The following is a 13,363-nucleotide window of genomic DNA, read 5'->3' on the forward strand; positions in this document are numbered from 1 at the left end:
AGAATCACAATTACATAACCAAACAGATCTTCAGAACTATTGCCGCTGCTCGGACACACGTCTAGAAGCTTCGATTACATCATTTCCTGCTCCTAATTTGATTGTACATAAGTTCATGTGTTTCAAGTAGAAAAAACAGTTACCTTGTTTTATGTATCTGAGAAGTATTCCATAAATCAGTGCAACTAGTCATCAAGATTTTGTTTCTTTCTACGAGGCACAATCATTCATTTTGCAATTTAATTCGTAATTTTTGACATTTTGATGCAGCTGATATCACTAAAACTCCATCAATTAACAATGTTCCCAACCCATTGAACTGCTTTTTGTTGTTAATCATTTCGACTTCATACATGTTTATCATTAGATTGGATCTCAATCAGAAAATTTAAAAAGTCTTTTTTTTAACTCCTTGGGTGATTGTGAAGGTGTTGGAACTTAGTGCGCAGACGATTCTATCTTTTTAAATTTCCCAAGCATTACTATTATATTTTCCCATGGATTACTGCGGTTTGCCAGTCAGAAACTTTTAACTCACCCATTTATATGGAAAGCTTGAATCCATTAATGTTACTATTCAGTATCTTACAATTCATTGGAGATTTTTTATTCGTTTATTCGTTACTATTTTAAATTCAGCATGACCGCTACAAGGTTTATTCTCTAATCAAGATAGAATTAGTCTTCGTGTTCATCCGTATAAGAATCCTTCTTAAAATGCTCTTTCAGTGTGTGCCCTCCCACTGTCTTTCGTCATTCTAATTTTGAAATTTGCCATTTCATCCTTGAAAACTAGACATAAATCGAATCTTCAGAAAAACATTTTGTACTGCACCTTTAATCTCTTTAAGTATAAGGACTGAGGATGTTCTCATCAGCGGTTTTCATTTCAAACTGGACGGTCCAGGGTCGAATGCGATTGCCGATTTTAGATTTTTATCTGGGTCCGACAGTCCTTCTGTCTACCTTTTTCGTTTTAAAATTGTCAATTCAGCTATTTCTATTTTATGTTCGCCTATACCAGAGATAACTGCTAACTACATTGACGAAAGCCCTGCATTATGTTACAAATATAGTATCTGTATTATAGAAAAATATTGCAGAACAAGAAAACCTTTGACGTAATAGTCAACAGTCCGACATTCACTTAATAAAGAAATACATAATTTCAGTCTTATCCTTGACACTTTCTATTTACATGTTCGTAATTATATAGTTTTTTTGGTTTAGTAATTAATAACTAGCAGTTCACATAGAAATAAAAGGGAATTCTAACCAAATTAAAACTTTTTTAACAAGCATTTACTAAATAAATTAAGATTAAATAATAACTGAATATGCTTGCGTTTTCGTTAAAACATTTAAAAAAACTGGAAAATTACCAAGCTTTCTTAAATTTTCTACCACACATCATCGTGACTATAAAGCAATGTTTTATCTAAAAATTCACCAAAAATCATATTCAAAGCACTATGATAAAAATTAAAGTAGTTTTTGATTTTATCCTGCTTATTTACTTGGTTTAAATAAACAGGAAACAGAATGACATGTAAACAGAAAAGACAAGTCTTTAAATAAAACTTTTTAAGTTACAAAATGATACCAAAGGTTGCACATTATATTGGGTAGCTGCATCTGAGAAGATTAAAAGAATCATATGGATATGCGCAAAAAGAGCATGACAACAAAACCTAAACAGTGTTACATCTGGGGAAAGTCTATAAATGGCCCTTGTACAACGATCGTAGATATTGCAATCAACTCTGTTTTCTCTAAAAATTCAATATTTTCTATGCAATAAGGAAAATTCTGTTAAAGTATATAGTTATTTTAATTTATGTACAAATATTTTTTACATATTAATACTAACAAAATAAATAATTTTAAATAAATTTTAAAAAAATTACATATTTTTATTACATTTTATAAAAGAAAGCAAATATAAATATTTTATTTTTTTCTTAATAATAATGCAACGGCTAACTTTTTATTTGAATGCAAATATAAAACTCATTAATTCAATGTCTCGACAAAAACAAAATCTATTTCTAACTTTTTTTTCTTTATGTCTTATTATCAAATTGTTTCAGTTACATGTTTATACTAATTCTGTCAGTCTTTATGGAGCTTTCTCAAAATTATGTTGAAATCTAATATTGATAACAAGATGGTTAGCCTTTCGTTTGGTTTTGTTATCCTTAGATAAATCGCGATTATCTAAGGTTTTGTTATCCTTAGACTCTGTCTGCGAAGAATTCAAATACTTTTATTTCTAATTATTGGTGAACGGGCTGGGGTTCTTTGGCTTCTCAGTCCGAACCATTTACTTTATATCTCTACAGAAATTTTTGATGTTAAGAGAATAATTCTCTTGATTGAATGATTTCCACAAAAAAATTAGATGTCTTGCAATATCTAAGTTCTTTCTTTTATTTTTGTTAGTCTCGAAATCAACTCATGAGCAAGTTTTAAAAATTAGATCACATGATGGCGTCAATTATGTTTCTATAAAAATTGATAATTTGCATTAAAAAAAATTACGAGCAACGAAACTAAAATTGGAATAACTTTTTTTTAAAAAGATAAGAAACTAAAAAGGAAAAAAAGAAAAGAAAACTAGCTTTAAAACCGCTAATAAAAAATAGCCTCTACCACATTGTAAAACTTAATAGTCGCATTTTTGTGGAACACAAGGATACATATTTCTTATAATAAAGTTACCAACAAGTAACTCTCGAATTAATTTTCAACTTAATTTTTCTATAAAATCGTACTTCGTGCACATTTTTTACACAATTCGTAATGCAATAAATTCTTTATTAGGAAATACATGCTACTATCATTAATGTAAAGTAAGCATAATACATAAATTTAAATTATATAAAAGAGACATTTCCTTGCTCATCACATAAAATTAAATTAACTCCTAACTGCAATTTTAAAAGGAAATTGAATGGAAAGAGAGAATCTCTTCATTGGAAAGATATAATCTCTTAAATGTCATACGTTTTGGTAATCAACAATTAGAAATGTCTTGGAATCTTCTGAAGGAAATAATATTTTTATTTCCACTGACTTTTGTGTGCTCAGAATATTCATAAATTTGAATGCCTGAAGCAGTAAAACAGTAATAATATCTTTTTATTGTTATCATTACTTGAAAAAATATACGTTCTCCTACAAATAAAGGATCGGTGGACAGTTTTTCACATCTTTTTCAAAGTATCCAGGACAACATGAACTCTCTCGTACTTTTCCTCGGAGTCACCTTTTTAGCTTTATGTAAGTGTCTTAAGTTAGTGTAGAACAGAATGTCTGAGTTTAAAAAATGGAATGCAAATATTATGAACAAAAAGAGCTTCTGTAACAATTAAAAACATTTTTATCGTAAAGTTTAAAAATTATCAATATTTACATTAAAAAAGCCATAAATATTTCCAATTTTCATAGCTATGTTAAAGTATGAGATAAATCATTATTTTATGATCTTTTTTAAGTGAAATTTTGTATAACTATATAAAATTTGAATATTAATATGATTTATAATTATTAAATTTCAAAGAAATAACTAATGAGTGATAGAAGGATTGCTTTCCCCCCATTTTGAAGGCAAAGTAAAAAATAAATTTTATTAATTGGAGTTAAAATAAAACTTTAAATTGTTTTAAAGCCGTGTTTTTTAAATTTTGTTGACTCAATTTCAAGAAAAGTAAAAAAACCAATAATACTGCGCTTACATTGATATGGATAGTTTTAATGACGAGGAAATATGTATTAGATTCTGTTGAGTTTTAAGTCATCTAAATCGTCTTTTTTGCTCCTAACTTCAATGACTTAATAGCTTAAGCAAAATATAATAGCTTAAGCAAAATCAGTCTGATTGAGGGATTCTTCGAACAATATTTATTCATCCTAAAGACCTATTTGCTGCAATGAGACTAAAAATATCAAACAGATTAGAAAATTTAAAAAAAATAAAAACTTTTCCAATTAGCCTTGCTCACTGCAAAATGTTGGCCTTTTCTTTTAAAATTGGTCTGCGACATGCACGCAGATAAACGTTTCATTTATTTAAAGAAATAGGTTATTCCACAAGGTTTCAAATATATAAATAAGATATTCTAAATTGTACCAATTAATTAACTATCCCAATTTGTACATGGAAATATTATTGTTCAAGTTGCTACTTTCGAAGTAATTATAACGACTATAATTGCATGTTTTACTGAAGAAAATTTTATATTTATAATATACTGTGAAAGGATAACTAAATATACTAGTTGCGTGTTATTCCGTTGTTTGGCATAATATACATTTTTATGTATAAATGTTCGAGGAAAACTTTCGTTATATAGAGAAAAAATATGATACGGTAAACCCTAAAACATGATTTAAAGAAAAACGTGTTTATATTTGATCTATTAATTTTCTTTCTAAAAAATCTTCATAATTATTTTTAGGTGAAGCTCGTCCAGCTGGTAAGTAAAAGTTTCATTATAATAAAACGGCATTTGATATTAATCATTGTCCATTGATGTCTTAATAATCTGTTCATATTATAGAGGCATATGTCGATATTTTGATTATCTGATGAAAATAAAATTAAAGTTTTTAAAACAGGCAAAGGAAAAATATATGATTGAGGAATGGAAAATATATTTTCTTGTCTTGAAAATGAATTCCTTTCAAGTTCTTTCCTTTCAAATATTTGAATCACAATAAGAGGTTAAAAACCTTAAATTTCTTCATTTTATTGAAAAGTCATATAATCGTTAAGATTCACTCTTATAATCGTTCACTCTTACTGTTCATTAAAGTGAGAATTTATAATTAAAGTAAATTTCCAAAATTTGAAGTAGGTGCTAGATAATAATGGAAGTTAGATAGTATATTTTAGTTTTGTTCAGTTGCTGGCATGAATTTTCTTTTCAAGTTTCTCATTCATATATTCAGAATTGTTTTATAATTCCAATTTTAGAATTACTTCAGCGAGTAACAATGTGACAGAAAATTTAAACTGACATTCTTCGCAAATAAAGGCTTCTCCTTGCGTTTAAAGAAAAAAATTATACCTAGCTATTAATTTGTGCCTATGCAACTCCTTACAAGGCTTCTAATGAGAAAACTTCGCCCTTATATATCATTGGCTTATTTACAGAACTTGTATTTAAACCAGTGCTTATATTGAATTAAACATGTCATTTCACTAACACCAATGAATCTAGAAAACCTTAATAACATAACAAAATATTTTGTATTATTTTATTTCTAAATTAAATACCAATAACAGAAGAGATCAAATGTAAATGTATAAATTCAGCATTTATCGTTTCTTCATTCTACGTAAGACATTCGATTACTTTTCATAAGGATTCACTATGAGAAGGATTTTTACTACATAATATTTTGATTATTATCCTGATCTGATATCCTTATTCAATAAGATATATTTTATCATGATTAACTCTATTTTTCTCTATGTTTACAGTGCATAAAGTCAGTAAGTAAAATTTTAATAAATTATTTATTATATTCCAGTTTAATTATAAGACACAATTAGTTTTTCTTTAAAAAACAAGCTTAAACAACAATGTTCGTAACAAATATTTGACTTTTCACATAAATAAATTTTTATTTCATTTTGAAGACGAAAATTTTTTTATTAATTAAATCTTATTTCAATTTGTCATGTATCAATTAAAGGAACTTGCATGAATTTTTAAAACATGAGGTGTATACAATTTACTTATTTTATTTTCCACTAATTTGGGAAGATTACTAAAGAATTTTAAACAGAAGTAATATATAAAATAAATCATGTAATTTGCGTAATCAATATTAAATTACTTGCGTAACAAATTGAGAAAGATTATGGTGATATATTCAGATTTTGCATAATTTATATTTGTTTAGCATTTAAAGATTTAACTGCTAAGAAAATGTAAAAGCATTATACACTAAACGGCTTAAATGCACAAAAAACTATTCTTGAAGACACTTTATAGTGTAATTCACGTTTGTGTTTTTTCATTGGTTTTCAGATAGATCAAAATATAGCAGAATAAGTTGAAATAAATCATATATTTACTAGCCTAAACACCAATTTAGAAACATGTACAAAAACCTTGTTTTAAAACGATTTTTTGAATTGCTTGTCTGTATTTTTTTTATGATTGCATTGACGGAAACAAAAGTTTTATTTTCATAGCTGGAAAACTTGTAACTCACGGTAAGTAACTGTACATTCTCATTTTCATGATTTCCACTGTATTCGGTAGAATAATTCCGCAAATTTTACATAATGTTTCAGAGCATCATCTGTAACGTGTAGTAAACAAAAAGCAAAAATATAATATAATATAAAATTGTAATAATTCATAAAGACAATTCATATGAGTAAATCACAAGTTCTCTCTCAATTAATTGATTTAGACTATTATTTTTTTATCTCACAATATAAGCTCGAATCCCTTAGCACCGAATAATTTTTTTTGTTAGAAAATTTCATACCAAAACGAAAAATAGTACTGAAATAGTTGCTTTTAATTAATCATTTTGGATAAAAAGAATTTAATCCAAAAAAAAAATTATAAAATTAATAAAAGCTAAAAAATTTTACGTTATGATCATCCCCACATATTTCAATGAACGAATGTGGATATCATGAAGGATTCGTGTGTAAGTGTCAATAATATTTAACTACTTTTGAAGAAACTTAGGAATCAATATTGTATTTATTTTTGTGAGTTATAGGAAAGGTTACGGTCTTAATCAGATTTGTGTAAACAGGGCCGTTATAGCTCAAATATTCGAAACGTGTATCACCGGAACTGCACGACAGGTAGGTTTTTCATCATCTTACGTCTAAAGTTTATATGCAAAGTAGATAAAGTATGGTGAATTTCCTAGCAGAGCTTAGGTTGTTGGAGGTTCAAGAATTATCAAAGAAAAGGATATAAGAATTGCCAAAGAAAAATATCGGGTAGTAGAAAATTTTTTATAAAATATAAATGAAAAATCTTTTACAGTTATTTAACATTACTTGAGCTCTTGCATAATTTATGATGCGTTTATTTAACAGATATAACTTTTGTGTTTTCATTTGAAAAAAAAACCTTTATAAAGGCCAATTTACAGAACTAAGTATTGGAATTCATTAATAAACTTTGTTTTGCATTTGAGAAACATTTTTGTTTCATTTTGTAGTTCATAAATTTAAAGAAGGTAAGTGAAATTCAAATATTCTTAAAAATGAACTTAAAATTAGATTTAATTTACATAATTATGTTTCATTTTTACGGAAAAGAATTGAATTTCTTACTTTTTTAATTTTTCTAATAAATATTTTATGCAGCGCGTGTACATTTATTTTGGTACATTTTCTCCAGGTTTTAGAAGAATTAATTAGTCACTTAATTAATCGCTCCTGCATTTGCTAATGTTTTAAATTGAAAAATGGTCTAGGCCAGCCACCCTGAAGGGCGGTAGAACTTACGCAAAATAATATTTCATTTATGTATGAATGGCAAATATAATGACTGACCCGATAAATTGGTAAATACAAAAACGTAGTATACTTATCACGCTAAATAATCTATTCTAAACAATAATGTGCAATGATTGCCTCTATAAATAAAAATATAGCTTCGTACATAAAAAATACAGATTGGTACACCTACCGTCATGTCAAGTGGTGTTTAATGTATCAAGGCTTTTTGAGTCAATCAGAACAATATCATGTATCAGAATAAGAAAACTATGAAGATTTTATCCATCAAATTAAGGTGCCCATTATCCCATAACCTCTTGGCTTAGAGCTGGATGTTGTGAAGAGGGACAATTACCTTAAATTCATATAAATTATACCTCTTATTCCTTTAAATTTGAAATTTTTTACAGCAGTATTTTTCAGACAGTTTGAAACCTATTGTTCGTATTTTGATCTTTAGACATTTTGCAGCATTATTTTGCCATCGTCAATCTACTAGGCTGAGGAATTATGTTTTAAGCATCCTTCGAAATTTGAAAAGTTTAAATGTCCACTTTTAACTTTTCTTTCTTAAATTGATATTCTCCCGTTAAAAGTAAACACATTTACTTGAATGAACATGATATTTTCGAAAGATTCAAGAAAGTATAGATAGTTACTTTTTATTTTTCAGATATATTTATTGATTTTTTTTCGATTTTTGCACTTACATTTGTTTGCATATCCTTATGCACTTTAGCACACCATGAAAATATTTTTTTTTGCAGAAGTAACACCAACACCTAAAGATGGACTTGGCTTAAGTAAGTATAAAACTGTATATTTCGAAATCTACATAGCATTTGATTTTATAGTATTTTATAATTAATAAAATAAAAATGCTTTTCTAATTTTTATCATACTGACACCAAAAGTAACATGTAATATACGATCCTTGTGCATTACAACTAGTTGCAAGTATAATCACTTCCTTTAATAGTTTAATAGCATGAATTTTAAAATTTAAAAATATTGTGTTCCGATATATTATTCTAGATGATTCAAAGTAACACACACACACATGTATAATATATATACTTTCAGAACGCACCCTGTATATATATATATATATATATATATATATATATATATATATATATATATATATATATATATATATATATATATATATATATATATATATATATATATATATATATATATATATATATATATATATATATATATATATATATATATATATATATACAGGGTGCGTTCTGAAAGTAATGCGCATTTCCCGGGAAAAATAGATTTATTGATCCTATGGGTTCAAATGGTTAAAATTCTTCAAAATAGTTCCCTTGTGCATCAATACACTTGCGGAGACGATTCTGCCACGCCTGTAAGGCACCCCAGGAACTCCTCGATAGGAATGCCTCTCAGGAACCTTGTAACATGAGCTTGGATGCTCTCCACCGACTCCCAGTGCTTTCCTATCAGCTCTCTTTTCAGTCGAAGGAACAAAAAAAAAGTCACACGGCGCCAAGTCAGGGCAATAGGGAGGCTGGGGCACCAAGGGAGTCTTACTTTGGGTTAAGTAGTTTTTTCTCCTCCATCAACACCTTCAGCACAGGCTTCGCACAGACCTTTCTCATTTGCAAGTCCTCCGTCACAATACCATGTACCACGCATTTTGACAAGTTCAGGGTGTTGGTGATTGCCTGAATGATTAACCGACGGTCCGACTTCAAAACTTCACGCACACGTTGGACGTTTTCATCTGTTCGGGCTGTTGTTAGGCGTCCAGAACAAGGCTCGCTCGTCGGTGACCTTCTCCCGACCCTCCTTGAAGGCCTTGTGCTACCTTCCACACTGAGATCTCGAAATGCATTTCACCTTAGGCGTCTTGACGCATGTGATGAGTTTCCGTCGCATTCTTCCCAAACCGCACACTTTCCAGCGAACACATCACGCTGTGACTGGATCGAAAAAAAGACTTTGCTCAAAGACACGTCCTATCGCTCCTACTACTCGGAGCGACCTGAGATCAGGGGCATTTGGAAGGACATATCCCCCACCACATTTTTAAACCAATCTGAGTGAGCTGCGATTGATAGTCGCGTCACAATAAAGTCATACGCATTACTTTCAGAACGCACCCTGTATATATATATATATATATATATATATATATATATATATATATATATATATATATATATATATATATATATATATATATATATATATATATATATATATATATATATATATATATATATATATATATATATATATATATATATATATATATATATATATATATATATATATATATATATATATATATATAACTGGCAAATAAGCTTATATTACCTTTTTACTTTTGAAACAAATTTAATTTTAATTCATGTTTGGTAGTTTTAAAGCTTTTAAAACTTTTTTTTTTTGACTTGGAGAAGAGAAAAAATAGTATGTAAATCATTTCTATTTTGGGGTCGGGAGGAGTAAAATACCCTTACTAAAATCTGACTATTAAACTTATTGGCTTTTATACACTGTACACTGACAAAAAGAGTATGGTCACAACTACCAAAATATGGTTAAATTTACCGTGTTTCTGGCTCTATTGCGACGAAACTCGATAATTTTCACTGAAGCACTTAGGTAATAATTTTAGTAAAATTAGTTCTAATAAATACAGTGGCATTATATGCAATAAAATTTTGTGAATGAGTCTCAATTGGGAAATTTTATCATGACTACAAGTTACAAAGGAAGAGGAATTAACATTAAAAGGCTAAAACTTCCTCCCGACTCCAGTTCAAACATTTGACATCATATTTTTTAGATTGTGACTAATCTCTTATTTTACTCTGAGAAAAAAAGTATGGTGAAAACTAACACAACTGTAATAAAATTTACTATGTTTGGTAAGTTTTATTACATCATCAAAAAGCAATAAGATATATAAGGTTGAATGAAATTTGATAAATTTTTTTAATTTTTTTATGATATATTAGAACATGGCATAATTTAACCGAACAAAAACCATTTATTCCGTTGCATTAATTTTTCACTTTTGAATTTTTCTCTACATTTGAGATAATCTATAATTTTTAAAACACGTATTTCGGTAAAATGATACAATACGAATAAAAAAAATACCTAATGAACGATTTAATTCCGTATATTTTGGTTTCATTACCAGAATTATGAGTTTTTTCATCCAGAAATGTCATTACCACCCAAACCACCCAGTACGGTAATATCAACAGATTTTTTTCTCCGAATAATATAGGACTATTTCTAATCTGGAAAATGCACAGCGGTAGATAATTTACAATAAAAAATAGCAAAAAGTTTCACTTTACTTTTTCTGAAAATCTATAAATAGATAAATTTACGAATTTCTCTCTTGGGGTACATCCGGGATGCCCTATCCATAGATATATTTGGGAAATTTGTTTCAATGTCAGCACTAAGGTATTAAAACATAAAGCATTTTAAAAATTGAAGTTTTTACTATTATTTAGTATTTATTTTGTGGCAGAGGCATCTTTCCTTGTTTAATATTTACTAATCAATTTCAAATGTTTGTTCTTACAGAAACTAATTGCGAGCGTAAGTGATAATGAAACACTATTTTACAGACATTTTTACTTTTGAATAAATTTAAAAAAAAATATTTTTAAATATGCACATTTTTATGATATAAATTCGAACTTTTATTTGAGCAAAAAAATTAGTTTGCAGTAAATATTTTGTAAAAACTATGTACTAATTAAAATTTTGTAATTTTAAGCTTTTGATATTTATGCAATTGTAAAATCAATACGTAATTTAAATACTTATACTTGAATATAAATATAAAAATTAGTTATTTTTCCACTTAAAGTTTTCAATTGTGTTAAAAGGAATTGTAAATTTTTAAAATTATTGCTCATCAAGAGGATGAAAATTACGCGAAATATTTCTCCTTTTTTTTCTACATTTGTGTAAATACATATTAAAAGTTCTTAATATTAATTATTGCATTCTTACTTTTATCTCTTACTAATATGCATTTTTAATTCTTACAGAGGGAGCTTTAGTTGGTAAGTTATAAAAAATACTTCCTTAAGCATTTTAATTTGTTTTTCCATTTTGGTGTTATTGATCATTTTTTGAAATGAACCATGGAGGGATTCCAACAGATTTAAATTAATTTCTCAACATTATCCCTGACAATTTATTTAAAGTTTAACTATCTGTTAAGCTAAAGTTATTTTTCAAAACATTTTCAAATTCTTCGCTAATGTTTCGTTCTTTTATCGAGGTTAAATCTTTGGATGGTATTTGTTTGCTAGGCAAGCGTGAAATTCTATACCCTAGCAAATAAACCAGCGTAAACTAGTTTAAATATTTGCTGCTTTCAACAAAATTACTAGTCTGACATGGTGTGTATTTTTTGACTTTATTGCTTGTACAGCACGCGAATACCTTTTTGTGTTGCTAGATTAAATGAAAAAAATTCTAAATTTTAAATACCTTTGAAGCGACTGACGTTCATTCCAGTAGCTTCAGAGCACCATAAAATTGATATAATATGGCGTCTCAAACAAACAAACGTGAAGAAGTTGAAGTTGCTACTCAATGATTGAAAAAGTTTTTTCAATTTATCCCTCGAAAATCGAACTAACTATAGAAATATAGTTATTCTTGCTGGAACGTAGCATATCTGTCTAAGCTACCTACAGAGCATATTTCATTGTCAAGCATAAAAATGCATAAAATAACTTATTGATGTGTCTACCTCCCCATGCTATGGAAGTTCCTTAAACAGCTAATAAATATAAGATGCTTGTATATAACTTATCATATCTAACTTATATAGCTAATCATAACTTGTATATAGCTTATAATAAAAAAACTGAATTTTAACTACGTTTGAAACGACTGACGTTCATTTCAGTCGCGGTAGAACCCCATAAAATTGATGTAATATGGATTTGTGCATGGCGTCTTAAACAATCAAACGTGAATAAGTTGAAGTTGCTATCCAAACAATTGAAAAAAATTTTCAGTTTATCGCTCACAAATATAACTAATTGCAGAAAATTAGCAATTTTTACTGCCACATAGCAAATCTGCCTAAATTACCTAAAAAGCATATTCCACTGTCAAGCATTAAAAAGCATATAATAACTTGTCGTTGAGGTCTTTCCCTCCCCAGGCAATGGAAGTTGCTTAAACAGTAAATAAATATAAGATGCTTGTATATAGCTTATCATAACATTACTGTGCAAGCTAGATATGTGAAATTTGATGCTGGCAAGCATTGAAATAAGCATATAATAGCTTGTTAAGATGTCTACCTGTCCGTGCTTTGGAACTAGCTTAAAAAGCTAATAAGCATGAGATGCTTGCATGTAGCTTATCATGCTATTGAAATAGCATATGATGCATGCAAGCAAATAAAAACATATAATAGCATGAAAATCTAGCAGATCTACCAATACATATCTAGAAGTAAAATATTTTTGTTGCTGGAGCCAACATGAACTTTAACTTGAGTAGCATGGATTATTACTTTGATGCCGATAGTTTTGGTAAATATATATCGATTCATAAAATTCTTCTTTTAATTATGACTCTAAAAGCTGTAATAATGGTTATTAACTATATTGTTTTAGAAGAGTTTAAAAGCAGTTACGAAATCTTCTAGCGAACGTTGTTTACAGATTTATATACATGTTTCTTTAATGTAATTATTTTTTAAATATAAGATAAATTTCCAGTCATTCTGCTGATTTTTTAATACACATTATTTCTAAACAGAAATTTTAAAAATAATCAAAATATGGTCATACAAATCTAATTACAACGTGACAAATAGAAATAATTTTATCA

At 28.1% G+C, this 13,363-nt stretch overlaps 1 protein-coding gene across 4 annotated transcripts in view; it reads left to right on the plus strand.

Moving 5' to 3' along the window:
- Window positions 1–5,437: 5,437 nt before the first annotated feature.
- The window catches only part of LOC107449533 (uncharacterized), a 29,323-nt gene continuing 21,397 nt past the window's right edge, over window positions 5,438–13,363 (plus strand). Inside the window, exons 1-6 of one of the 4 annotated variants that reach the window (XM_071183562.2) lie at window positions 5,438–5,500; window positions 6,209–6,229; window positions 7,207–7,224; window positions 8,257–8,292; window positions 11,081–11,095; window positions 11,554–11,568. In XM_071183562.2, the coding sequence (XP_071039663.2) occupies window positions 5,479–5,500; window positions 6,209–6,229; window positions 7,207–7,224; window positions 8,257–8,292; window positions 11,081–11,095; window positions 11,554–11,568 (127 nt within the window). In that variant the 5' untranslated portion in view covers window positions 5,438–5,478. The remainder of the gene's footprint in view (window positions 5,501–6,208; window positions 6,230–7,206; window positions 7,225–8,256; window positions 8,293–11,080; window positions 11,096–11,553; window positions 11,569–13,363) is intronic. The other 3 variants (XM_087167707.1, XM_071183560.2, XM_087167706.1) reach the window with 3 other exon arrangements.

Source organism: Parasteatoda tepidariorum, chromosome 7, assembly GCF_982258835.1.
Source record: "Parasteatoda tepidariorum strain Cologne lab strain chromosome 7, Ptep-v5.0, whole genome shotgun sequence".
Lineage (NCBI taxonomy): Eukaryota > Metazoa > Arthropoda > Arachnida > Araneae > Theridiidae > Parasteatoda > Parasteatoda tepidariorum.